This window comes from Pelecanus crispus, chromosome 11, assembly GCF_030463565.1.
Source record: "Pelecanus crispus isolate bPelCri1 chromosome 11, bPelCri1.pri, whole genome shotgun sequence".
In the NCBI taxonomy this organism is placed as follows: Eukaryota; Metazoa; Chordata; class Aves; order Pelecaniformes; family Pelecanidae; genus Pelecanus; species Pelecanus crispus.
The window spans coordinates 37,842,494-37,869,050 of NC_134653.1; the positions used below are offsets into that span (position 1 = coordinate 37,842,494).

General features: G+C 38.7%; 1 protein-coding gene across 1 annotated transcript; it reads left to right on the plus strand.

Annotated features, from left to right (window-relative positions):
• The first annotated feature begins 380 nt into the window (after nt 1–380).
• Nucleotides 381–26,243, plus strand: CHFR (checkpoint with forkhead and ring finger domains). Its single transcript, XM_075718668.1, has 18 exons — nt 381–419; nt 905–1,055; nt 3,140–3,239; nt 10,441–10,550; nt 12,962–13,021; nt 13,175–13,387; nt 14,374–14,589; nt 15,190–15,346; nt 15,593–15,747; nt 16,333–16,495; nt 17,411–17,553; nt 17,972–18,091; nt 18,408–18,491; nt 19,219–19,289; nt 20,261–20,348; nt 20,524–20,631; nt 21,698–21,770; nt 24,106–26,243. Exons 2-18 carry the CDS (start codon nt 917–919, stop codon nt 24,146–24,148), a joined length of 2,043 nt encoding a protein of 680 aa, XP_075574783.1. The 5' UTR covers nt 381–419; nt 905–916; the 3' UTR covers nt 24,149–26,243.
• Nucleotides 26,244–26,557: the final 314 nt, after the last annotated feature.

Below are 26,557 nucleotides of genomic sequence, written 5' to 3' on the forward strand. Positions count from 1 at the left end.
TTATTTAGCCGCTGCTGGCGGACTAATAACGCTTCAGCACCGAAGAGTTAAAGTACAATTATTTTTCACTGCATGGGATCGATGAAAGGAGCGCAGCCGGCTGCCGGCACGCGCAGCTCGCTCTGAGGAGCCCGATCCGCCCGCAACAAAGATGGCGGCGGGGCGCCTGGTCCCGCCTGCGAGCCTGCCCACACCCAAGATGTCCGCCGCGGCCTCTCCGGCGCCCAAGCCGGGCTCCCGCCCTTCTTTTCCCTAAGCGCAGCGGCGCGCCGCGGCCTCGCCGGAAGAGGCGACGCTCTAGCCGGCGCGGCTCGGTGGTTGGGCGCCGCCTCCAATGGCAGGCCTGGCCCCGCCCAGCCCGGATCAGCTGATGGTGGCAATGTCTGTTGACAGGAGCCGCCTCGGCCGCCGGGCTGGGCGTAAGGGCCGGCGCCGAGGGGAGGGGGCGCCGGGCCGGGGCCGGCGGGCGGAGGCGGCCGGGGGGAGAGCGGGAGGTCCGCGGCACCCCCTGCCCGCCCCTCGCCGCCCCTCTCCGCCGGGGGCGCGGGGCCCGCCGGGGGCGGAAAGTTGGGGAGAGAAGTGAGCGGAGGGAGGGCGGGAGGCCGCCGCGGCGCGCTCCCCCTCAGGCGGGGAGCGGCCCTGTGGGGTGGGGGAGAAGGGAAGGGGGTGGGCTGGCTGCGGCGGGGGGCGAGTGGCCCAAGGGGAGGGCTTTCCAACGCCACACAAAAGGCAGCGGGCAGGGCAGGGGCCGGGTGAGCGCCCGGGCGTGTGAGGGGCTGCGGGGCCGCGCAGGGCCCGGCCCCCGGGAGGGGGAGGGTGCCGCCGGCCCCGAGCGAGCCCTCTTCCCCCCCCCCGGCTGCTGTGTGACGGTGGGGTTTGGGTTCGCTTTCTTTGTTTTTGTCAGATGTGAATCCAAATGGAGCACTCGGAAGGAGGCGAGCAGAGTCAGCAGCAGCAGCAGCAGCCCTGGGGGAAGCTGATCCGGCTGGGTGCTGATGAGGCAGAGCCGCACGTCTTGCTGCTGAAAAGAGAATGGACAATTGGTCGGAAGAAAGGTGGGACAGGGGCACGCTGCGCTGGCGTAGGGCGGTGTTCGGGGGACGGCAGCGACCCCCCTTCCTGGCCTTTAAAACCTTGGAAGGTGGGCTGGAACTAGTTGGCTTTGGTGCCTGCAACTGTTGGATGTGCTTGCCAGGCCGTCACTTATTCCCAATTTACCCCTTGGCTCAGCATGCAGACTAAGTTTTACACTGACCTTTTCTTTTTTACCAACTTGTGACATGTGCATGCTTAAAAGTGAATATGCCTTTTAGGTTGTCTGTGACAGTTTGTACAAGTAAGAAAAAACAAATGCTGATTCAGAAGGGGTTTTGTGTATCAGTCCTGTTTACGTTCTCGTTTCGTTTCTGTGGTTAAAGTAAGTTGGAACTGCAATGCAAAATGCTTGTGCTTCACAGAAAAGAAAACGCCCACATAAAAGCCCTTAATTCTTCTGGCCGTATAAAGATTGCCAACAAGTACTGAAAGTTTCTCTGAGAGTGGATTTGAAAGCTTTATTCCCAGAGTCTAGGGCTTTTACTACTTGCCTTGATTTTAAAGGATTTCATGCTTACTGTATTTAAAACAATCATCACGGCATTTTAATTTTTTTACTCTGCCCTGACAGCATTAGTTTTCAATTTCCTGTTCATCAGTTCGAGCTATTTGACTGACCAGTCACACTCTGTAAATAGTCTTGAACAAACACCAGATGCTATAGCTCTATGAGAAATTCAGATAATGTATTGTAGGAAAAATGTTTTGCCTATTTACATTTGGTAATAGACATTCAGATTGCTTATCATTATCTAAGCTGTAGGTAAATTCTTCAAATTGAGGTCTAGTTGAGGGTTATCTTGCAGAGAAAAGATTAATTTTTGCGTGTTCTATTGCTTCCATAACTGTTTGCTAATGGATTCATAAAATGAGTGGTTACAAGAATACCAAGCTTTGGGTCATAAGTGTTACTTAGAAAAATCTGCAGGAGCATTAGACATGCTTGTTTAGAGCATTTTGTCCTTCCTGCTCCCATATGAAAGTCTAACTCCATAGAAACATTGGCACGCTCCTGAATAAAGTTTAGCCTACTCGCTTTCAGCGGGCTTCCTAGCGTCACAGGTTGTGTGGCAACAGTTAGCTCCGTAGCTGTTGATGGCTCCTTGAATATTAGGAGTAGGCTGGTGATAAACTGTCACCAGCATGTGTAGTGGCTGCTACTTTCCTTCTGGATACATTGTTCTTGCAGGCTGAGATACAGTGCACCCACAGTGTGAATAGGTGGAAGTGAATCATGTTTGTTAATTATAACTTTTGTGTAAGCAAGTACTTTGAGTCATTTGTGAGAGAGATTAGTGGGGAAGCTTGAGCATTGCCTTGAATGTTCAGTGTTAAAGTGAAGTAAAAATACTAGGTTTGCTCAGAGCCCTGGAGTCATAAGTAGCAAGGTTTCTGTCCCATCAACGTTGTCATTACACTTCTCCTGCATATCCCTAAATCTTAGTCCTGGATTTTTAATCTCCCTTCAGCTTTATTAACGTAATAGAGCTGTCAACAGAGATGAGGAAAGTTTTCCTATTTAAAAACAAACGAAAGAAAAAGACTTAGAACAGTGATACTGTCTCATTTATCAGCTGTTGGTTCCTACTACTTCCCCCCAATATACCAGAATGAAGCAGAAGTTAAATCCAATGAAACAGTGTTACAATGGTGTGGAAAAAGAGCCGGGTGCTCTGTGATATTTGCCTCTAGAATTTAGATTGAACGCTTCAAATATGTGTGAATTTATCTCTGTACCACTCTAGAACAGAGTCATTGTGATTTGATTTCCACCTGTAAAGGCTAGGATTGGGGGGTGGGGTGGGTGGGAACTAAAACATCTTGAAATGGTTGAAATAAGCTTATATCAGCACATGGGGCTATCTCACTGCTTGTATTTATGCATCACATACTAGACTGTTGCTGCCTATATGGCAGTAGAAGTTTTGAACTATTGCAGATGTACATGAGTCAGTTTGTTGTGCATTTATAGCCATGCAGAATGCTGATCTGCCTGTGTAATGTGTATTTTTAAGCACACTGGAAAATCTGCTTTCTTTTTAAGGTTGTGACTTATCTTTCCCTGGCAACAAGTTGGTGTCTGGAGATCACTGTAAGATCGTAGTGGATGAAGAATCTGGTCAAGTGTCACTGGAAGATACAAGGTTGGTTCTTCTGGGAACTTCTTCTTTTTAGTCTGTGGTGTAAAATCTTGTGTATTGCTCAAGGCATCAAGGGTAAATCCTTCTCGTTTTTGTTTCTTTTTTTTTTTCTTCACTGCTTTTACATCTAGGTTTGGGCTTTTTTTGGCTCTTTCTAAATATTTTTTTCTCTACAAAGGGATTCATAGTCTGCTGGATGAAAAATACCGTTGATGTAACAGTTCTGTAGCTATTTCTTTAGACTTGTGAAAAAAAGTGATGCCAGCATTCTTAAGAGCTCTAAGCATGAGTGTGCCTCATTTCAGGCACTTGTGTAGGGAAGAAAATACCTGCAGTGATGATCTCAAAGCATAAAATAGATGTGGAGAAAAAAATCTGTACTTGTTATACATCTTTCTTGTATTCAAAATATCCATAGCCTATATAGCATCAGTACTGTAATAGTCTAGCAGTTGTGGTGGGCATGTCAGATAGCGATTAGAGCCTATTCAATCTAATTTAATAATAAAAGATGTTTGCTAGATTTCTACTATTGATATTTCAGTTTTGTTTCTTTTGTTTAACCGGAATGATTATTTGCTTTTCTGGGTGTTTCTGTGTTAAGTTAGGGGTGTGAGAACTAAAGCCGTTAATGTAGAAAGATATAAGCACGTACTTCACTGGAACTACTGTTAAAAAGCTGAGCTAATTTAGTAGAACTACTTTTAGTATATAAAGTTAATTACATACTTCTTCACATACTGAGGGCCAGTGAACTTGCTATACTGGTGAGGCTATTTCCTGTAGGGTTCTATGGCTACTGTGGGAGCACAAATAGCACTGCAGGGGTTGTGGGTGGTTTCCAATGGATTTTAGTTTGTTTTCTAGTTTCATTTATAAAATTTGAGATGGGAATTTGAATGGAAGGGTATTTCTTAGGAGGAGATTGTAACCTTCTTCAAATTTTCATCTGCTTCATTTTTTACAGGATTTTTTGTCTAAGATTGCCAAAAGCTTCTGGTTTATTACATTTCAAGAACTCCGTGACATTTTAAAATGCTTCTGTAAACCACATTCTTTTTCTGCCAGGTTATTGCAGTCAGTAAAGAAACAAATAATACTTCTCTGCCAGCTCCCCCCATTTTTCATGTCTGGAAAGCATTTTACCCAAAGACGAAGAAGACACTTCAAAATATATTGATGTACATACATAAAGAGGAAATTTCACGTTTGAGGTTTTGAAGGGTATCATGCCGAATCCCTGTTCCAACATACCAGAATGCAATGAAATAAATTGTTCTGGTAGCTCGGGGTTAGTATCAAATACCTGCTGAGCTTTTGACAAAAATCCCTCCAAGAATATCCTGAAAAACCTTTGAACTGTCTAATTCAATGACATGCACGTTTTGGGGGGGCACTGGCAGAATGCATGAGCTTTAGTTGATGTTTTTCTTTCAGCAGAATTTTTGCACCTCTGCTCCTTTTCTGTCTCTTGATCAATTAGTAGCTATGTTGATATTAAAAGGAGTCTTTTTCAGAGTGAGGAATTCACTTCCAGATATTTACATGGGCTATGCATTACTTCTTATTTTCTTTCTGTGGGTAAAACAGAACATACAGAATTATTCAGGTTGGAAGAGACCTCAGGAGGTCGCTTAGTTCAAACTCTGTCAAAGATGGGCCACCACTGGATTTGGACTAGGTTTTTTAGGCTTTCTCTAGTCAGGTCTTGAAAACCTCCAAGGACAGACATTCTGTAGCCTCTCCAGGCCCTTATTCCAGACCTTAATTATCTTCACAGTGATGATTTCACCCCTGCCCCACCCTTGCATCCGTTTGAATCTTCCTTGTTTCAATTTATGACATCTGTCACCACAGTAAAGAACCTGTCTCTGTCTTCTTGGTAACTTCCTCATAGGCACTGGAAGGCTGCTGTTCGGTCCTCTGCTCACCAAGCCTTCTTCTCCCAGGCAAAACAAGCCCAGTTTTCCTAGCCCCTTAGCTAATAGGTCCCATGCTCCAGCCCTCTGGCCATGTCGGTGGCTATCTGCTGGACTTGCTCAAGTTTATCAAGACCTTCCTTGTACTAGGTGACCCAAAATGAGATGTAATATTTTAGGTGTAGACTAATGAATCCCAAGAAAAGGGGAATAGGAACCACTTCCCTTGAGTTTCTGGCTACACCCCTGTTAATACAGCCAAGTGTGCTGTAGGCCGTCGTCACTGCCAGGGCACGCTGCTGATGTAAGCCTAGGCGTAAGTCCAAGGTGTATGATCTTATGCTTAGTCATAAGATCCACCAAGAACCCCCGCTGGTTGGTCTCTAGCCTGTACTGTGGCAGGTGGTTGTGCCATCCCAGGTGCGGGACTTAGGGTTTGTCCTTGTTGAATGTCATGATGTTCCCATCAGCCCATTCCTCTAGCCTGCCTAAGTGCCTCTGAATGGCAGCCCAGCTCTGCCACTGCTTTTGTGTTATCCACAAGCTTGATGAGGGTGTATTTCCTCTCCACTTGCAGGTTGTAGCTAGAGAAAATAACCAGGATAGGTCCCTGGATGGATCCCTGGAGGGCTTATACTCCCAGAAGCTGTGGGATGGAATGCTAAATTTTAGGGAAAAATACCAGGCCTAGCTAGGATGTCTAGGAAATGGCTTATACTTATCATTCTCCAATGTTATCCCAAATTTCAAGATGTTTCAAACAACAGATCAGGCCATGTTTGCCTATCATGGCAGTCTTGGAGCGTAGCTGTAAATCCAAGCATGAGAAACCATCCCTAGTTTCAGTTGCATGTAGCTGGTAGAATTGGTTTAGACCATTGTCATGATAATACAACCTAAAGAAATTGTGAATGATGCAAAAACATTCCTGTCTGTCTGTCTCTTTCTTTTTTTTTTTTTTCCCTTTCCCTACACCCCCCACCCCCGAGGCAGAGGGTGCAGCCAGCAGAAAACTAGCAAAGCCAAATTAAAGTTAATTTTCTATATGATATATTCATGAAAAGGTAGGGCTTGTTACAATGGTAGTGTAATAGAAAAGCTGCGCCTATGGAGTACTACCAATTAGCTGCTTATGCATGTTACACTTCTAAGTATCTAACAAAAAAGAATAAGATCCTTTATGTGTTCTGCTTGCCTGTGAGTTGGTATAAAGTGTGGCTACCATTTGCTGAATCAAGAGACTAAATGGGTTGGCACGACTACTTGCAGAAGACTGTCTGTTCTTCTGGGTCTTCCAGTGTTTGTGCCGAATATCAGATGAGTTCCAAAACACCAAGCAGGCTGAAAGAAGGTTTTTGAATGTTTGAGTTGGCAATACAGATGCCCAGAGTCCCAGAAAAATACTGTCAGCTTTTTCTTCTCTGAAGTGGAAAATAGTTTGGAAACATTGCTGTGGTCAAGCTCAGATTTTTCTGGTGAAGAGGAATGCATTGAAGGAGGCAGTTAGTGTGGGACACTTGAACTGAGTGGACTTTATTTCTGTGTTGTAGCTAAACCAAAGAATATCATCAAATATATCTAGACAGCCAATGCTGGCTTTTATCTCCCTGGTAGCATAATGAGTTCTTGGATCTACTTTGGAAAGAATTACCATAAATTTGCAGGTGAAAGAAAATATGTAGAGAACTCAAAATTATTGAGTAAATAGAAGTTTGGAAGTAACAAAAGCCAAGAGTCAGCAAATAGTACAATAAAATATTCACAGACTCGCCCTTTTTTGGGGTATGTTTCTCCTTTATTTTCCAAACCATGCACTAGTTGCTTTATACTGCTTGAAAGAAAACAAATTACACAAGCTGACCTAACACAGTGGAGGCAGTAGTTGGCTTGCCTTAAGTAAAAGCAATTGTAAGATTCTCCATTTTGAAGAAGAAATTTTAACGGCAACTGAGGTAATTTTTTTTAAAGACCTCCTCGTGTTGTCTTATAGGAATTTTTGTTTTTAAGGATTCTAAGTACTAAGTGATGTTTCAGAGCAGGAAGCTATTTACACAAGGCTGATACTCATGTGACGCGCAAGCAGATATTCCTGTTCTGTGGGTAAATCAGAGGCTGATCTTCAGTTGGCACTGGTGTCCTTTCTGCTGCTAAATTCTCCTCACCCTACCAGTCAGAATTATTTCTGTGAACATTAGAAGAATGGAGAATGACACAGTACAGAAGGGATTCTGTAACTTAATAGAATTCAAAACTCATTTTGGTTTACAGTGTGTTCAGGATAATATACATTTAAATAGCAGAAAACTATTAACCCTTTACCATAAATTACATTCTTTTCCTGGATGGACGCTAGTCATTACTAAAAAGTAACAGACTGGCATTTTTCTCGGAAGGATACCAAAGTATCTTACAACACACAGATCATTCACCTACGTCAAAAGTAAGCCTGTTCTGAGTGAAATATACCTGTTCCCATCAATTCTGCACAACAGTTGGGATTGGGAAGTAAAGGTAATGTATGGTTTGTTAATCAAACTCTAGAGTCATCAACCACATTGGAATTGAGTCGAGGCCTTTTTTTTTTTTCTTCCACTCTTTAGAAGAGTGACATTGTTTCACAACATAGGCAATTTACGTCTGATAGTACCATTTTTCTTCTCCACCTCAAAAATCATACAGCCAGTTGATATCAATTCAATATTAAGTCCTAATGAATGGCTTTCATATTTGGGATTCTCATTGTACTTTCTACTTACTTTATGGGGACCTTACTTTAATTTGAAACATCAGAGGAATGTACAAATGTCATCATTTATCATGTGTGTCTGGTTAAAAAATACCCACAATGTTAATCCGTTATGTCACCATATCTGTTAAATGCCCCATGCTAAGGCCTGAAAGTGAAAATGAAGGACTAATACGATTATCTGGTGTAGTTGGATTTTTTTTTCCCTTTGATTTTTGGTTGAGATATAAATACAACTACTTCAGTTTGCTAATGTATTTAAGAAAAGCTTATGGTTTTCTGTGTTAAGTGGTGTCAGTTTATTCCTACTTCATTTGCGTCCATGGATGCCAAATAATTCATTAGTCAGCTCTCACTGAAGTCTATATAACTGTGCAGAACTGAAAAGATTTGGCTATTTGTAGTCAATTTGACAATTAGGGTCTTGGGTAGCTATTTCTGCAGCTTGCCTTGTGAGACCAAGCACAAGTGGTTACTAGGTGTGTGATGTTTTGTTGGTATGGCTTTTCCCCCCCCCCCTCTTTTTCCAAGAATACCTCACTTGAGTTATTGTCCCTCACAACCATCTTAGGACTTGGCAGTCATGACAGAGCAACTTCATAAAATACATTGTTGTGACATTTTTTCCCCCTATGTGAAATATTGGGACTAGGAATTGCCTGTAAAAGCTAAACCTCAGTAAGAGACAATTCTTGTTACTGGAGTTTAGCTGCTTTATTACAAAAGAAGGTCTAAAACACTTATGGCAGATGGGAGATGCATGCTTTGTTTTGCCTTCTGGAAAACTAAGGAGGTCAAATTTGATGTTTCCTAGTTTTGTTAAAGGACCTCTGACAGGTTTCGGGGACTGTTGTAAGCTTTACAGTTTCTTTGACAATTGAAGGAGGTGCAGTTTTTTCTTTGACATGATCTTTTTAATATATTATCACTAGCATCAATGTTAAGTTAAAAATGACTATAGTTTCTAACAGACTGACTAAAATTCTTTTTTCCTCTTAATTGCTAAACTTTGGCATTCTTTTAGTGATGTCTCTGTTCTGCTAGTTCTTTGGTGCTTAAGTCTTTCAGGCTAGTCAACATATGCCTGAGGTAAAAAGGCAAGCTTAATGTAGTTTTCTTGCTTATAGGAGAAGCTTCAAGACTCTTTAATAGAGCAAATGCCGATGTGACCCAAAGATTTTTGTTTGTTTCTTGATATTTGAAGTAGCATTTTTATTTTTTGGTATCTTGTTATTTATGTTGGATTAGTTGATTCAACCATGTAGATAGTGAAAGCAGTTGCAGAGGTAAGAGCAAGAACTGATACCATGATCAAGACTTGCTGTAGTGGTTCAAAAGGGCTTGCTTTTCCTTTTGACTTTTTAATGTAATGCTTTTGACTTTGTGGCCAAAAAGGTCAACAGTATGAAGTTCTAGTTTTCTTCCTCTTTTCATGTTACTAAATGACAAAAGATTTTTCCAGGTTGCTTTTTAAAAGAAAAATAATGAGAAGGGGAGGTGCTTATTTCTAAATAACCTTTCCTTCTCCTCTAGAGAGAAACTGCTCTGTTTGAGGCAGGCTGTGTTGTGTCCTGGGCACAAGTGGTGGCCTCCGGGAGGTGGCAGCAGAGGTTTGCTGTTATTTCATGCAGCAGCTTGCTCTGCTGAGGGGAAAAAGCAGATTTTCTGTTCGTTTCTATTTGGTACTAATTGCTGAGATTTTGAATGGCAGAAGTCTGAAATTCTAGAATGCTGCAGCCCTGAAAGAGGCTTATTGCAGCTGAGCTGGAATTATTCAGTACTTGAATAACTTGACTCGGTTATAAAACACTAATAGCTTGTATATAAAACATCACCCACAGTGAAGGAGATACCTCCATTAATCAGCAATGCCCTGCATTTTCCTCTTCCCCGATTTAATTTCTTCCTTGAGTCTTGGAGTTTTCATCAATATCAAAATAATTCATTCCAACTCATCTTTTAATTATGTATAACTGTTTTTCCACCTTACTAACTTCTCACTTTTGAGTTGGAAACGATCTCACTAACCTTGGAATTTTAGGGTTTTTTACTATTTGAAGCAAGAGGGGAGAAAAATCAATGCCGCATGGCATCCCTGGCTGTTCCTTTGTCGCAGAATGTCTTAGGAGATTCCCAGTGTTAATTGGAAAACATAACCTAGAACTTTCTGAATAGAACTCCTATTGTCCTTTCCTGTTTTATACTTAAAGGGTGGAGATAATTGTACAGAAGCAATCATCTAATTATTTTGAGACATTGGCCAAACGTCAGGGATCTTTTGTCTGTCTACCTGTTTGTCAGCTACCATCTCTTTACCAGTAGCTGCAAATGAGCTTTGAAGTCCTCATAGCTCTGCATTTCTGTCTTTGGGAGAAATTTTTTATTTGTTTCTGGACTTTTTTTTATTATCGTGGCTTACATTTTTTTTTTTTGAGAGCCAGTAGTTTTTCTTCATTAAAAGTGTCTTGTGTTTTCCCTTCCTCCTCCTATGTAATTATGAAAACATTTATGCTAAGTTATCTTTTCTTTCTCTTTACAGTACTAATGGAACAGTAATTAATAAACTGAAAGTGGTTAAGAAGCAGACATACCCTTTACAGACTGGGGATGTGATCTATGTTGTTTACAGAAAAAATGAGCCAGAGAACAGTAAGTAAATGATATTTTTTAAATGGCATGCTTAGTCTTTTTCTTGAGTCACAAGAGAAAAGAAATATCAGTAGAATTAAAACAATTACTCAATTTTAAGATAAATAATTTGCTAATGTTTAAAAACAAGTCTCTATAGAAGAGATCATGGATGTGCCAATTTTTACAGGGACAAGTCTGAGCAACTGTCTGAAATTGAAATGTGCCTAGAAGTAGTTTTGGAAGAACTAATGCATGGAATGGTAACTAATGAGGTCCTGATCACATGCCCAGTGCTTGGTTTAGAAGTCAAATTGCTGAGGTAGTTAGTGATACTTTACCTATCACATTGAAGCAATTTTTGGCACCAGAAGGAAAGGCTGCAAAAGCTTTTTGTTTTGTTTTGTGTTGGGGTTTTTTTTTTGTTTTATAGAGGGAAGAGACAAAATGGCGGGAGAGGTGGGGAAAGCCCTATAGTGAAAGTAGAATTAGTAAACCTGGAAAATTATTTGTGTGGTCTTAGAGAAGAATCGTGCCTCACATGTCTATAATTCTTTTCAGGAATTATTTCAGGATGATGCAATTGAAATAACATAATTAGGTTTAAAAAAAAAATTAAAATTAATGGGGGTCCTTCCTCAAAGGTTTTTAAATAAGCCAAGCTTTTGTTGGGCAGGAAGTAAAGCTCTTTCATATGTTAACTGGGTAGAAATCGGGGACCAAGGTCAGGTGTAAATGCTCGGTTTTTGCAATGGAATTAAATTAATAAAAGATTTCATGAATGATCTGTGTTGTCGTCTGTCTTAAAGATGTTCATAAATGATTTGGGAAATGATAACTATTGAGGCAGCAGAATTTTCATTTCGTACCATTTCATTTCATTCGGTTATACAGGATCATTAAATCCAACGCTGACTGAAAAGATTTGCAGAAAGAATTTAATTGCTCATTATTACAAAGTAACAGATGGGATTCAACTTTGATAAATGTGGGGAAGAGAGGGAATGGGCAAGCTCTGTTTTTACATACGTATTGTTGTGCCGCAGCCAACTGCTCTGTCCATTAGCGTGCAATCCTTCTTTTAAGTGTGAAGTATGTAATATTTAAATTTTAGTAGAGAGCACTCACTTTCTGCAAAAGACTTTAGGTGAAAGAGGGATTTTCAATGTTAATCCTCATTACTTATTTGATAGCTCTGAAGTGGAACTTTAAGGTGAACAGACAGACTTTGTACGGTCATAAGCTCCCCTATTATTGTGAAGATAATTGGATGTAGTGGGAGATGGGAGGGTGTAGTATTAGGTACATTTACAGCATGATATTTAATGTAAAACACAAGACTGTATTTACAATTTTCCTACAGTAACAGACATATGAACTGTTAATATAAAAATTCTGGATACATACATACTTACTACTGAAATACTTCCTTTATGACATTGCTGTTAATTTATATACAGACAGATCAGACAGATTTATGCTCTCTGGTGTAAATGTTACAAGAAGCAGTGACAAGCTATATTTGTCTGTCTGTATGGCTCGTTTATCTCACAAATCCTGTCTAAGATGGTACTATTGCAGTTGATGCTTCTTGGAAGAACCCGCTTACGCGAATTTTCCAGGTACTTGGTAATGAACTGAATCACTGAGTTCCGTTTGGGTTCACAAGCATTTGAATTACCAAGCCTGCAGTTTTGCTTTTTCAGCTTCTGCATCTTCAAAGACAGAGAGAGAATTTAGATTTGGCGTGCCCGTTTGGCCATTCTGAATAGTTCTGAAGGAGACAATACTCTAAGTTTTGGACAGAAAAAGGGTTGCTACAAATGAAAAGAGTCTTATTTGCTTCTAGGTGTCTGGAGATGAAAAAAATTAGCAAGTTTGGGGAATCATGGAACTCTATTAGACTGAAGTAAGATGGAGAAGAAAGGGGTATTATCCAGTTGGTTTCATGAATAGATACTAAATTAGTTTCTGGATGAAATTTATGGCATGTCTTAATCGGTATTTTTGAGAGTTCATTTATCTCACAAAGAAATTAAATAAAATTGATTGAAGAAGTTGAGAAGTGAGCTCAGAAATAATAAGCTGCTTCGAAGAACTTTCATTCAAGTATCAGTAAAAATACAGTTTGTTCTGACACAGAGTAGATTTTAGGTTTAGGAAATGATTAAGCCTCTGGTTCCATGGCTGGCACAAGTTAAACGTCACACAAAAGCTGCTCTGCCTGTTTCCCTGTGAAAAAAAGATCTCACTGTGCTGTTCCTAATTGCCTCCTAAGTTGGTGTATTAACATTGTACTATGGAGATGACCCCTCATTTTCCTCTTCCATTGTCAGACGCTTTGGGGAAGCAGCCACTTGTTGTTTATGTGAGATTAAGGTTAGTGAATTTTTTTTTCAAGACTCTGATCAATATTTTCTAATCTCTTTCAGATGTTGCTTATCTTTACGAATCCTTAAACACAAAACATGATGCAGCTCAAGAACCAGTAGGTAAGGAAGTAATTCAAGATCCATGAAGAGGAGCTAAGCTCCAATGACTAATGTAACCCTCTTGAGAGAGTTTGATTCCTTGGAATGTTGAAGCCATGATGTGGTGACTGTCACACAGATCTTTTTCTTTCCTTTCTCCCCTTCCAACTGTAGAAGTTAATGTAGAAAACCAATGCCATGTGACCAAAGATACCTCAAGTACAGGAAGAAGTAATGATGAGACCCAAATTACCTCATCACCGTCAGCTACTCAGTCTTGCTACGAGGAACCACAGCCATCTACTTCTACATCTAACCTCTTTAATGCTTCTTCTACCTCTCTTATTGAGTCTGCATCTGTTCAGCAGGATAATCCTTCTACATCTGGTAAGAATTGTGTCAAGTATTTAAGGTTTGATATCCCATCAACTGTTACTCCAGGTTTGAATTTTAACAGATTAATCTCTTACCCCATCTGGGTCTTTAGCATTTGCTTTTAAAGTTCTAGTGAAAATACCAGGTGGATTTGTGCATTTTAACTTTCTCTCTCTGAGTAGGCAGGGTAAATCCTGGTGGATGAGTAAGGCAATTGTGAGGCTTGCTTGCACTCAGAGGGGCAGAAAATGCACGTAAATCCCAAACTATTCTAACTTTACAGTACAGTTTTGTAGCGGAGCGCTGGTGAAAACTTAGCAAATCTATGTGGCTCATATAACAAAGTAAGTAGATATGAGTGCTCGTGCAGTCGGTCCGAGAAACGACGCTAATTGTCAGTGTTACTGCTGCCAATCACCAGTCCCCTTTCCCTCGCTTAGAGCTCTAAGGCCAAAATATACCACATGGATCCCTAGTCTAGTATCTTGCATTATGTTGGCAAGTGCAATACCACAATGGTGCGTAACTCTTAAAATAGAACTGGAGCAAGAACGGCTATCTAGAAAATGGCATTTGTCAACAGTTCATTGGGACTTTTTAAACATGATCCTATGAAAACAAAGGTTTGCCCTCTGCTGTGATCCTGACCTGTTACGTATGACCGATATTGCATAAATCCTCTGCCTGGCATCTTTGTCAGGAAGACCTAGTGTGGATAATAGTCTTACGAATAAATAATCTACAATTTAAAGAGGAATGGGGATTTTAAGTAGGGTTACACAACTAATAGCTTGTTTTCCACTCAGGTCTTCCAATTAGTCAGATTGGCTCAGAATGCATTTAGTATAGTTATGCAGACATTGCTTTTTTTGCTCCACTTTTTCCTATTCAGGTGTTTGGATTGATGTGTGTGCATCACCAGTGTCTGAGTACCTTTTGTTTTCAAGTGTCCCATATCTGTATGCAGCTATGTTCATGTTTCCGTTTTTATTTTGCAGGATCACAATCCTCAGTTTTCACTCCTGTGCCTGCTTTCCCCATCTTAGAATCTGCGTGTGTAAGAGCACTGCATGACGAACATGAAAAGCTGGATATGAATACTGAAACTTCTGCAATCACTTCAGAAATCACTGACAAAGAAAAAACAGAAACAGATTCTCAAAGGACAGGGGAGGAGGAAGGTTTGGAACCTGCTAAGAAGAAACTAAAAGGAGGCTAGTACACTACAGTATTGCACAACCTACCCTGCACTCTTTTATTTTAATGTTATTTTTGAAAGTTAGTTTAAAAAACTTAATTAGAAACTTAAAGCTATGTCCATTTTTCATAGAAGCCCAGTGAGATTAACAGAAACATAAGGTTCTGTGCTTATTTTTCTTTATTAATATGAAATAAATTCAAAATGCACGCATACCAAACCTAGAAGGTCTTGAAAGGTTGTGTTAGTAGGGGATAGGTAACTTTTTTCCTCCTCACAATGTTACTTTATATTTTGGTATTGTATTAAATAAGAGAAGCAAAACTCCCCTCTCATTCCATCCCCCCTCCTCCCCCGCAGATTGAGTCAGGTCAGCTGTCATCAGTCTGTCTTCAATTTGTTTCTTGCTTCTTATTGACCTGATTTCTGGTCCAGTGAAAATAATGGCTTCAGTAGCAGAAGCTGTTATGTGAAAAGCAAGAACCTTTAGTGGGACCATTGCCAGTGAACAGTGAATCAGTGTATATCTTTCAGGTCTCTTTTTTTAACACTTAAATAAAAATAAATTAAAAAAAGCTTCAACAACTACATACTGTGGAATCTTCTGTCTTTGTAGATGAAGATGCTTGTCCAAATCTTTCACCACCAGCTCCAGGTGAATGTATAATTAAAATTTGCTCTGAAGATGCAAAAACATCAAATGTGAAACCGGATAAGATGGAAGAAACATTAACTTGCATTATCTGCCAAGAACTGCTGCATGACTGTGTAAGGTATGTATGACTGACAAAAGCTGTAATCATGTGGTAATAATACAAGAAGTTGAGTGACAACTGTTTGAGGAGGCCAGGATATTTAGGGTCTTCAGAAGCCCTTCTGCGTCCCCTTCCCTCCCACCCCAATCTATACAGTCAAATCAATGCTAAACAGTTTTTTGAGTGTTATGAATGTATCTGAAAAATGAAAGATTTGTGTTTTGACTTTATTTGTTTCATTGTTTTCATGTTTGTGTTTTCCAGCTTGCAGCCTTGTATGCATACTTTTTGTGCTGCCTGCTACTCAGGATGGATGGAAAGATCTTCTCTATGTCCAACTTGTCGTTGTCCGGTAGAACGTATTTGTAAAAATCACATCTTGAACAACTTGGTTGAAGCTTATCTGATTCAGCATCCAGGCAAGTTGAACAGTGTGTGTAACAGAACCTGATGTATTTCACACATTAGCTGTGTAATTTATGTATGCACAAACTGTTGTCTGTTAAATTTCTATGTATGTTTTATTACTCTGCTGTTTTCTCTGACATGGCTGTAAGAAAACAAGTGCATTTAATGTGACAATAACATGTAATACTTCAAATACTGGGTGAGAATTGGAGGTGATTTAGTACTGTAACTGGGTATGCTAAGAATTCTTAATTTTATTTTGCTACTTAATCATGAGAAGGGTATCAGATTATCAAATAGGGCACACTGACTGATTAGGCCACCTAAACTCAGATACTTCTGAAAAGTGTACTTGAATATGGATTTAATTAACTTTGATCATGGCCTCTGGAAACCAAAACTTAAGTTATCTGATACTACACTTCCATTAAGAGAGAGGGGAATTTAACTAAGATCTTCTAGAACTCTGTTATCCAAAAACAAGTTTTATGGAAATGAAAACACAATAATCATAACTGTGTTAATAAAGTAGGGTGGGGATAAGGGATGTGAGGTGTTCTTTTCTCTTGAAATTTGATTTTTGGTTCTTACACCAGATAAATGTCGTAATGAAGATGATGTACGTAGCATGGATGCTAGGAACAAAATTACTCAAGACATGTTGCAACCTAAGGTGCGGAGATCTTTTTCAGATGAGGAAGGAAGTTCTGAAGATTTATTGGAATTGTCAGATGTAGATAGTGAGTCTTCAGATATCAGGTACGTCTAAGTTGTGTGCTGAATTACATTTACTTATGTTTGAATGCACAAACCCACAAACTGAACTAGTTTCACAAAAGCTGTTATTGCTGATGGTGTTTCCATGATCACTGCCAGAATGAATCTTATTTTTGTTTTCAGGTAAGTTCATTCTTACCAGTAATTATTCTGGCAATTCTACTGGCCATCCTATTGAACCTTGAGCAGTCAATAAAAAAAAAATTAAAATTAGAACTTCCTAGAAGTCCATCAAGATTCAGTTTATGACCAACAGTTCTATCCTCAGTTGTGCAACAGTGTCATATGAGATATGTGAAATTACCTTTTTCAATTACGAATTGGCTGTTGCCTTAAGAGAAAACAGGTTTCTGGCTAAGATCTTGTCAGGGGATAAAGCAGTCCGTGACCCTAGGAGTGCAGCTGCAATGACTGTGCTTTCTTATGTGTCTGGAATGCTGCTTTCACCAGGTGTATGGTACTGAAGCAGCTGATACTTGACCTAGGGATTTCCAGGCACCAAAATATCTCCTCTTTGTTTCCAACAGCAAACATTTTTTCCTGTATGTCTAGAGGGGAACAGAAGAACTCTTCATGTAGATAATTATTTCAGCTTTGTTCCTCTCTTTGTTGTTCATCTCACTTCCAGTCACGCTGCTCTTTTTCTTTTTCTTTTTTTTTTTTTTTTTTTTTAAACTACTTGGGGAATACTACAAAACACAAAGTTTTTATCTGTTACAACTACAACAGTCTTTTCAGCTGTGAGGTACTGAGTTATGTAAACTTCCATATGTTACTGGATGAAGAAATTCCAAATTTAAACTTTGAAAGTATGACCAACCCTGTCTAGCATAGGGATATGAGTTATATTTGCATTTGTTGGGTGTGATTTCCTATGACCTTATTTTATTCTTTCAGTCAACCATACATAGTATGCAGACAGTGCCCAGGGTATCGAAGACACTCTGTTCCAACTCTGCCTGGCACAGGCCAAGAGGCAGAAGCAGGAGGAATGCAAGCACTAGGAGATGCGCCATCTACATCTGCCAACTTCCCTGCAGGTCAGTGTCATGAAATCTTCTCAGTAGTGTGACACTAAAATACTACAACTCATACACCCATTACGAACTAAGCAAGCTCACTCTCATAGTACTGTGAGAGTAACACCACTTCACACAGATGTCTCTGCAACTATCGTGAGATTTGACCATGTTTTTTCTGTGGCTGTCCAAAATAGATTGCTGATGGTTGGTAGTTCTTAAACTGTTCTACATATTGAAATATTTTACATGCCTCCGTAGTTTAGAAGTCTGAATACCAATTTTCTGCTTTTATACGATCTTTGTAAAAATTATATTGCTTGCTTGTTACTTTCAGATTTTTATGTTGCTAATATTCACTAAGACTCCTAGTCCGGATTGCAATTGTGTACGTTGTTCAGTCTATCTTTTTTTTTTTTTCTGTTTTTAACGCATCTAGCTGTCCAGGAGTATGTATGTCCTGCTCAAGGAAGCCATGTAATATGCACCTGCTGCTTTCAGCCAATGCCTGACCGAAGAGCAGAGCGTGAACAGAATCCTCATGTTGCTCCTCAGCAATGTGTGTACTTTTTTTTTTTTTCTTTTAATCTTGGCTACAGAAATAAATCTCTCCTTATTTTTAATTAAACTTAAGTTTACTTTGAAGAGTGTTCTTTATTTGAATATTCTTTATCTGGATTCTTGTAGTGACAGCATGAAAGAATCTTTCTTTATAAAATCTATTATTCCTCTATAGAATGTATTTTAAATGAGAAAGTTGTGCTTTTTTTAAACCAAGTTTATCAGGGCTCTGTTGTTACTGAATTATAAGAACAATAACCATCGAGGTTTTTTGTGTGCAGGTCCTTACAGGGGTTTTCTGTGTTATTTTACAGGTACAGTCTGTCTGCAACCCTTCTGTCACTTATACTGGGGCTGCGCTCGGATGGCATGTTTTGGCTGTTTGGCACCATTCTGTGGTATTGTGGAATAATCTGTTTCTTACGAGCTTGCTCACTTTGCAATAATGTCTGTCTGTCTCGAATTTTAGGTAATTTAAGAAATATAATAGATTAGTTTGTAGCACAGTCATGCAAAAGGAAACAAAGGCTATGTCCTCACATCACAAACATAAAAAATTCTTGAGTGGTATGTGTCTTAACTTTGAGAGGATTTAACTTCTTGTCTTCATACCATATTGGGCTTGAAGACTACGCTTGTTGAGCACAGTGCTTTCCCACATAAAAAGAGCTATGGTGTATTTCAGCCTGGCACAAGAATTATACAAATCGATGCAAGAGCACTGCACATCTGATGTTAACTGATTAGAAAAGAACCTTACTCTCTTAAACATGCAAACTTCTGAAACTCAGGGTTTTAGACAGTTTTTAAAAATAAATTAGAAACAGTTGAAATTACTTGGCTGCAGTTTTGAAGCTAATGGAATATACTTTAATAGCACTGTTAATTTGTGCAGATTAGTAGTAGTGTTTGTGGACTAAAGGTGAAATTGTAAAATCTCAATGTCTTGTCTTTGCCACTGGAAGTTACATGTCACATGCTTTAGCATATGTTGAATGCAGTAATTTACTTGGTGCTCACATGAGTCTGTGCACGTTATTTCAGGAAACAAGAACTTTCAGAAAATGTGAGGGCCATGGGGTTGGGAGAAGAAATAGTAACTTTTCTTCTTCTTGTTCTGATTAGAAATAAATCTTGGTGACAAGTGTTTAGATGGAGTCCTAAATAACAACCACTATGAGTCAGATATCCTGAAGGTATGTTTAAAAATCATTATGTATGATGCATAATAATAAATGTACAACGTTTAAGATGCACTCACTCATGAAATGATAGCGATGTGCCGCCTAACAGTTGCAGTGGCAGCATTGTGTCATGTGTAGCATCTGATTCTAGAAGGCAAATTTAATGAGCCCCAAACATTCAGCTGGACCAAAGTTATAGTTTTTTCTAGATTGGAAGTATTTTGGGGTGATAATTTGGCTCTTTCAGGCTCTGTGTAAGAGATGCATTCCATTTAGCATCAGCTCTTCCAGTACCACCCAAATTATCAAGAACAAAAAAACACTTTCATGCAATTCTGATGTTTAATTTCTCCAACATGTATGTCTGACAGGTGCCAAGGCGGCCAAAATTCTAGACATAACTTCTGAATTTGAGTTTAAATGACTGATAAGACACACTGTAGAATTCAGATACGTTTGGTTGTTAAATCATAAAAGAATTTTACTTGTATGAAGTATTTGTTAGGGAAGCCAGTTTCTACAGTTTAAAGTGTAACATCCAAAAAATTAAGAGAAAAATAATTCACTAAAAATATACCAAGAAAACAAGGCTTGTTAAATATTTTTTCCCAGACAAGTTAAATTTCACTCTAGGTTGCATGGAAAATATTTTGCCAATACTATAACAGGGTTATCTAAATTAGATAAACTGGATGAAATCTTGATTTAAGGTAAATGAGAGTGTGACTGAAATGAATGTTTGCATTCTTTTCGCAAAAGTGGGGATCTTCTGGAATAAAAAAGATACTGAGTGGAAGGTTTTATTGGTGATCTGAAAGTATCATAATTAAGTTAAAGATATTGAATTTTTACTTGTAATCAGCATCAACCGATTTTGAAAACCTAGTTAGATCTAGATTTGGAAATATTTGAGGGTAAATGGCTTGGTCACTCTTTAATGTTGGAGATTTTTCTAGATTAAACACTTAAATTGCTCTTTTCAGGATTACCTGGCATCCAGGGGTTTGACTTGGAAAAATATGTTAAACGAAAGTCTCTTAGCTCTTCAAAGAGGAGTTTTTATGTTGTCAGGTATGTGTTATGTTCATTTTTGTACATGTATAACTCTTTGTCTATATATATAACTCTAATATTGTCAAGAGGTTTGAAGTTCTGTGTACATAACCAGTGCCATCATGACATTTTTGTTAAATCTGATTTCTCGAGCCTTATACTGACATTATGTACAAACTGGTTTTCTCCCCAGATTACAGAATTACTGGGAACACAGTGCTTTGCTACTGTTGTGGCCTTCGCAGCTTTCGAGAACTTGCCTACCAGTACAGGCAGAATATTCCTGTTGCTGAACTGCCAGGTGGGGATTGCTTCACCCAGGGGAAAAGTCATTTAAAGAATTAAAGTCAGTTTTATCCTTGTAGCCTTGGTTTTTTCGCACCTTCGTGTAGCCTGGTGCAAATCTCTTTGCAGGGCTAATATCTTACACTGATTGTAACTAATTTTGCATTAGTTATTGTCAGACTTTGTAACGGAACCTTTGCTTTCAGTATGATTTCTCATCTGTAGAATAAATATATCTGCATAAATTCAGTAAAGTCCAGAATATAGTCAACAGGAACTAGTTGCTGTAATTTAATTTCTTTTCCCATTTAAATACACAAAATGATGCACCTCCTGAACAATTTCACATTTTACCAACTCTCAGCTAGGAACAAGAATGGTTTCATAAATTAATTCTAAATCTGTTTGCATTTACAGTTTTAGTATAAAATAGCATGCAAGCAACTGTGCCTCCTTCAATCCTAAATCTGTTGGGAACAGAAGCTCTTCCAACAGTCTACTTTTAAATGTTACTTTTATCGATCTAGTTCCTGTTGTTAGCAACAGCTTCCCTGTCTTTAACTGTTGAGAGCTCTGCTTCTGCTGCTGTACATGATGAGAGAGTCAGTCTGCCTTGTTTCTCCTTAGTATTACTTTTCATTTTAGTGTAATGGCCTGCTAGACAGCTGAGTTGTAATATACGTAAAAGTGGGGGGAAACCAACAAACTCTACCCGAATTAATAAGTTTTTCTTTCATATGGAAATGTATCTGGACATATGCCCAGTGTCTTAAACTCTAAAGTCCATCTCTATTAAACTAAATGGTAAGATTTCAGTTGACAGCACTGAGAACCAAATCCTTTCATCGGAAGTCTGAGTGAGCCTAATATTCAGAATGAATTTTTTTGTCCTTCACTAAGTGTTTGCTTTGTTTCTAGGAAGGTGAACCAATATAGTTTACAGTTGTTTCTTGCCAATCATGTCTTGTTTCTCTACAAAGCCTGCTGTGATGAGTAACCACCATTAGCAGTGGCTTAATAATCTACATCACCTTATTTAATGACTTCTGTAATAAATGTAGCATTTCATTTGCTCTTTGTAGTGACTGTCACATCACGTCCTGATTGCTACTGGGGGCGCAACTGTCGAACTCAGGTCAAAGCACATCATGCCATGTAAGTGATACAATTTAGAAAGTGGTTTTGGGTTTTGTTTCTTTTTTAAAAAAAAAAAAAAAAAAAAAAAAAACCAGCAGCAAAAAAACCCAACCTTTGAAGTGCCAGAAATTGCACGAGTAACACTGTTGCAGCATAAGCAAAATTGGGTGAGCGTTGGGGGGTGTTTTGTCATTTTTGGTTTTAACACAGCTTTGAAATGAGCCCTTCGTGCACGTGAGAAGGGCACCACTAGCACTTGGAAGTTGATGTAACCCATTGCTGACACTTCTTGAGTCTTGTTTTCCACCCACAAGTCCCCCTTCATTCCTATTCTTCTCCCACTGCAGCAGCTTCTCATTTGCTCATGCCAGGGTGCTTCCTAAAAACATTGTATATACAATAATTAGCCCTGTGCTATTTCCATTTGAAACTATGAGAGACTCTGCTAGTGAAGTGCAACATACTTTGAAGGAATAAATTGGTGGGAATAGTTTGCAGCAAGAGAAACGAGTAGTCTGGAACATGTAACATTAGGAACCTGGTGTGGCTTAGCAGTTCCTGGTTTTGGAAGAGTTTCTAGGTCTTACGCCTCTGACCCAAGCAATCTGACATAGAGTGAAAATGAAATACTGAGCCTGAAAAGAGATGAACCCTCTACTTCTCAAGTGTTTTAATGCATCTAGGGGACATGGACTCCTGGTATCTGGTCATTCATGAGAAATGTCCATCCGAAATAAATCAAGGTCCTTGATTAAAAAAATCAAGGCTGCTGCTAACCAATGCAATTTCATTCTTACGAAAAGATGCATGTGTGGTAAGGCAAATATTAAAGACTTGTAAAACAAAACAAAAATTATCTACCTAAGAGCTAACCGGTTCCCGGGAGGGTAGAAAAATCCTTCTTGCTTTATGAATAATTCTCTAAATTCGCAGTGCAGTTTAAGATAGAGGAGCTGTTACCCCTTACTGAGAAATTGCTTTAATGAATAGTAGATTCTTCAGTATCTTTCTAATGCTGCAACGCACATACACACTTAGCATAATTCCTTTTAATATTTCAGGTACTATGGGTTGAAAATAACCAGTCTGTACAGCTCAGGCAAGCAGATCATAAGAAAGACTTGTAAAATATTCATCCCCAGTCTCTTACAAATTCAGAGGGTTTTACCAAATAACTTTCAAAAATAATTTGGGATTTAAGTCGCAAATGTAATTCAAAGTACCACTGCTAGCTGTAACTTCACATTACAGGACTGACTATGTTCCCAGAGGAGATTTTGTTTTGAAATGTGAGAGAGTTAGTTTGGTATCAAACTACTCACCAGTCGTCTTCGTTCATATTGTGGTGGATAATTCCATCTAGAATAGAAATTATGTGGGGTTTTTTTCCTTTTTTTCTTCTCCTTTTTTCTTTTTTTTTTTCTTTTTTCTTTCAAGCATTAGCTGTTCCTAGAACTTTACTGTCTGCTGTTCTTAGTTCCTAAAATCCCTAAAAACAAACAATCCTGTCATACCACTCCTAGATATCCAGTTACATTTTTTTTTTATTGAGCTAAACTGTTTTGCTAAATAGTTTGGTTTTGTGAGCAAGGTTTCTTTCTAATCTTTGCTCTAATTCAGCAAGAGGGAGAAAATTCATGGTCTCTTTTGCATCATATGATTCTAGCGCTCCCACGTGTGTGTATGTACACACTCAACACCCCAACTCCTGTTTCAGTTATGTATCAGGGGACACATACCCCAAGTAAGAGAAAAACAAAGAATGGGTAGTGAGATGTTTCTGAGAATTGGAAAGAAGTGCCTCATACAAAATTGTGTTATCTATTTAATTCATGAAGACAGGCTTGCTGTTCCCATAAAACCTAAATAATACAGAATGAGAAAAACCCCTTTTTCTTTTCAGAAGAAGGTTCTAAGCCAGTGAAAGAACATGTTTATGTTGAGATGTGTTATTAGCCTGGTTAATTCTAGTTCCTAGTGACTTGTGTAATGCTGTCTACTAAAAATTACTAATGCCTCACAGGGCAAAATTAATTCGCTGATTCCTGTTTTAATTGCCTTCTGGGTTTGAAGTATGCAGAAGTATAGAGGAATGCTTTTAAGAACAGGTTTTCTGTGTGCATAATAAAACTAACAAGGGTTAGACAGGAGAGAAGTTGAAAATCCTGTTACAGATAGCATAGTAGTAGAGTACGATCTAAACAGGTTCTGAAAAACAGATGTTAGCATGTAAATGTTCTGCTTTAAACTGTTTAACATTTAAAATACCCTGTGAAAGATGCTGAGTCTTTTTGTTGCCTGACTTGTGAGAACTTTGTTACATTTTAATACTTTTTGGGTTTTTTTATTTCAGGAAATTCAATCACATTTGTGAACAAACACGATTCAAGAATTGAAAACTTGCAGTCTGTAGAGAGGGGACAAAAACTTGTTACACTGCTTGTACAGTTTAAGGTTTCAGGGGATCTTCTCAGTTCCCCCATAGCAGGGAATCAATAACTTTTGCATCAGGTAATCTGGTGTGAACTTTTTAATTTGTAGAATTTTACAGCTGTACATGAATAAGGTAGATTTTTTTTCAAGAAAGTCCAGCAAGCATTGCATTCCATCCTCATGACTACAGTGCCCCTGTATCACTTCAGTGAAGAACACAAACAGAAATCACACAGAAAAAACAGCCATATCTTGGGAAGACCTAAGAATAAGGAGTGTATTTGCACTACTTGTGAAGAAACTAAGAAAAATCCTTAGACTTAAAATAGAAATGTTTTGTAAAAGTATCTGATGGATATTTCAAGAGCCATTAATATTTAAGAAGGAAATTGTCAGTGTATATTTGTAACTGCATTTTGCGGTAGCCTGATATTTTGTCGCTACCCGTTGCATTTGGGCTAGAAACCACATTAATATTCACTTTAAAAAGAAAAATTCTGTCCATTAAACAGCTGTTTCGACTTAAAGCTTCTACCATATGTGCAGTGTCATAGTGGAAGTAGTACAGTTTCTTTTCTTAGTTTAGTCGTGTTGATGTTTTTATTCGCATTTAAATTGCAAAAGTGATTGCACAAAAATTTGAAAATCACATTTAAAGTTGGGGTAATACTTGAAGCAGAACAGACTTCTGCTAATATTACTTCTGTAGTGTTTTATATCGGAAGACCAAACAGTGCTTTTGACATAGAGCAGCCAGTAGGACACACTGGTTCATTTTTTGTATTTCTTTTTTGGTTTGATACCATATGCTAAATATGTACCTCTGCCATGCAGCTGTTCTCTAGCATGCATACACTGGTGAAAAAGTAGAGAAAGCTATAATTTAAAACAGAATATAGCAGCTTTACTGGAAGAAACAATCTTACAGAAAATAATTCAGTTTGGACAAATTGTAGCAATATGGAGGCATTTCTGGATAGGGATGATGAAGGGGAACACTGGTGTCACTGACATAAAAAAAATGTAGATTTTATTTTCATGCCTTCTGCAGAGCTCATTCAGGAAATGTCCCCAGCGTCATATTAAAAAAAAAAAAGAAAAAAGAAAAAAAAAATCCCAACGCCACCCACTCCACTAACATACAAATTGACATGATCTGATCCGTTTCATCATAATCTGGTAGCTAATGTTGACAAACCTCAACTGGGACCAATTTTTCTTTTTCATCATACCTAGAAGAGTGAACCAGAATGAGAAGAAAGCATACAAAATTACCTCTGTAGATACCATGTTGTTTTTAAGTATGCCTTATTTTATGAGCAGGATTTATACTTCGATGTTAAAAGTGTACACAAAATAGCTTGTGATATAATGGAGCACAAATGATGCAGCACATCGTGTCTACTGGTGTCAGTGAATTAAACAACTATTTCCAGTAATGCACATCTTAATATGAATGCTAATTAGAAGGATGCATTTCTGTTTAGATCTTTATTTTTTAAAATAGCTGTCGCAAGGATGGGTCTGTTGACCATGCCTGTATGCTATTAAAAATACACTTTGGTGTGGACTTCTCTTCCTAATCTCTGGGCATTTTCTCCTGTGAGTAGGATTGAAATTGGATCTGGAATAATACTTGAAACTTCTTTTAACAACAACAGTGTGTTTCTGTCTTTTAGTATTATTAACAATGTTCTGTTGCTTCTGTATTTGTATTTTATGTTTAGATTTTTTTTAATGATTATTGTATCTTCTCAGGACAACCATTCCCAGCTGTTTTTGATCTCATTTTCATCTCTGGCTGTGCATGTAGCAAATTGAGTGCAGTTGTGGAGATCAAGCCTTTGCACATTACATGCAGAAATGTGCTTTGCATTCTCATTCACCGCTTCCCACACCCCAGATGGGCTTTCAGCATAGACTTGTCACTGTGCTAGTGTTCAAGCCTCTTGTGCTGAATTTTTTTTTGTTGGTCAAGAATAATGTGTCTACAGTACTATGTACAACCTCGCTTGCACTTACCCAAGTTACGTTTATATAGGGATGTATTATGTGACTCTTAAGAAAAAAAAATGGGGAAAAAAACTCCAAACAAACAAAACTCATGTACTTAACATCTAAACTACCTGTGCAGTAGAGGTTCTTCAAATTCTTTTTATAAACCCCTCTTCCTTTTCCCTGTTACAGATAATTAATCTGCCTTTCTATGCATATAGGGTTGCGGTAGTGCAATGGAATGAAGGGATTTTTTTTGTCATTTATATTGTACCAGGAAGAGATGAGAAATTAACTTGCAGATGGGGAGGGTGATTAAATCCTGATCTTTATATGCTCTTAAGTAAGTAAGAGTATCTGTCATGGGTATTACATAC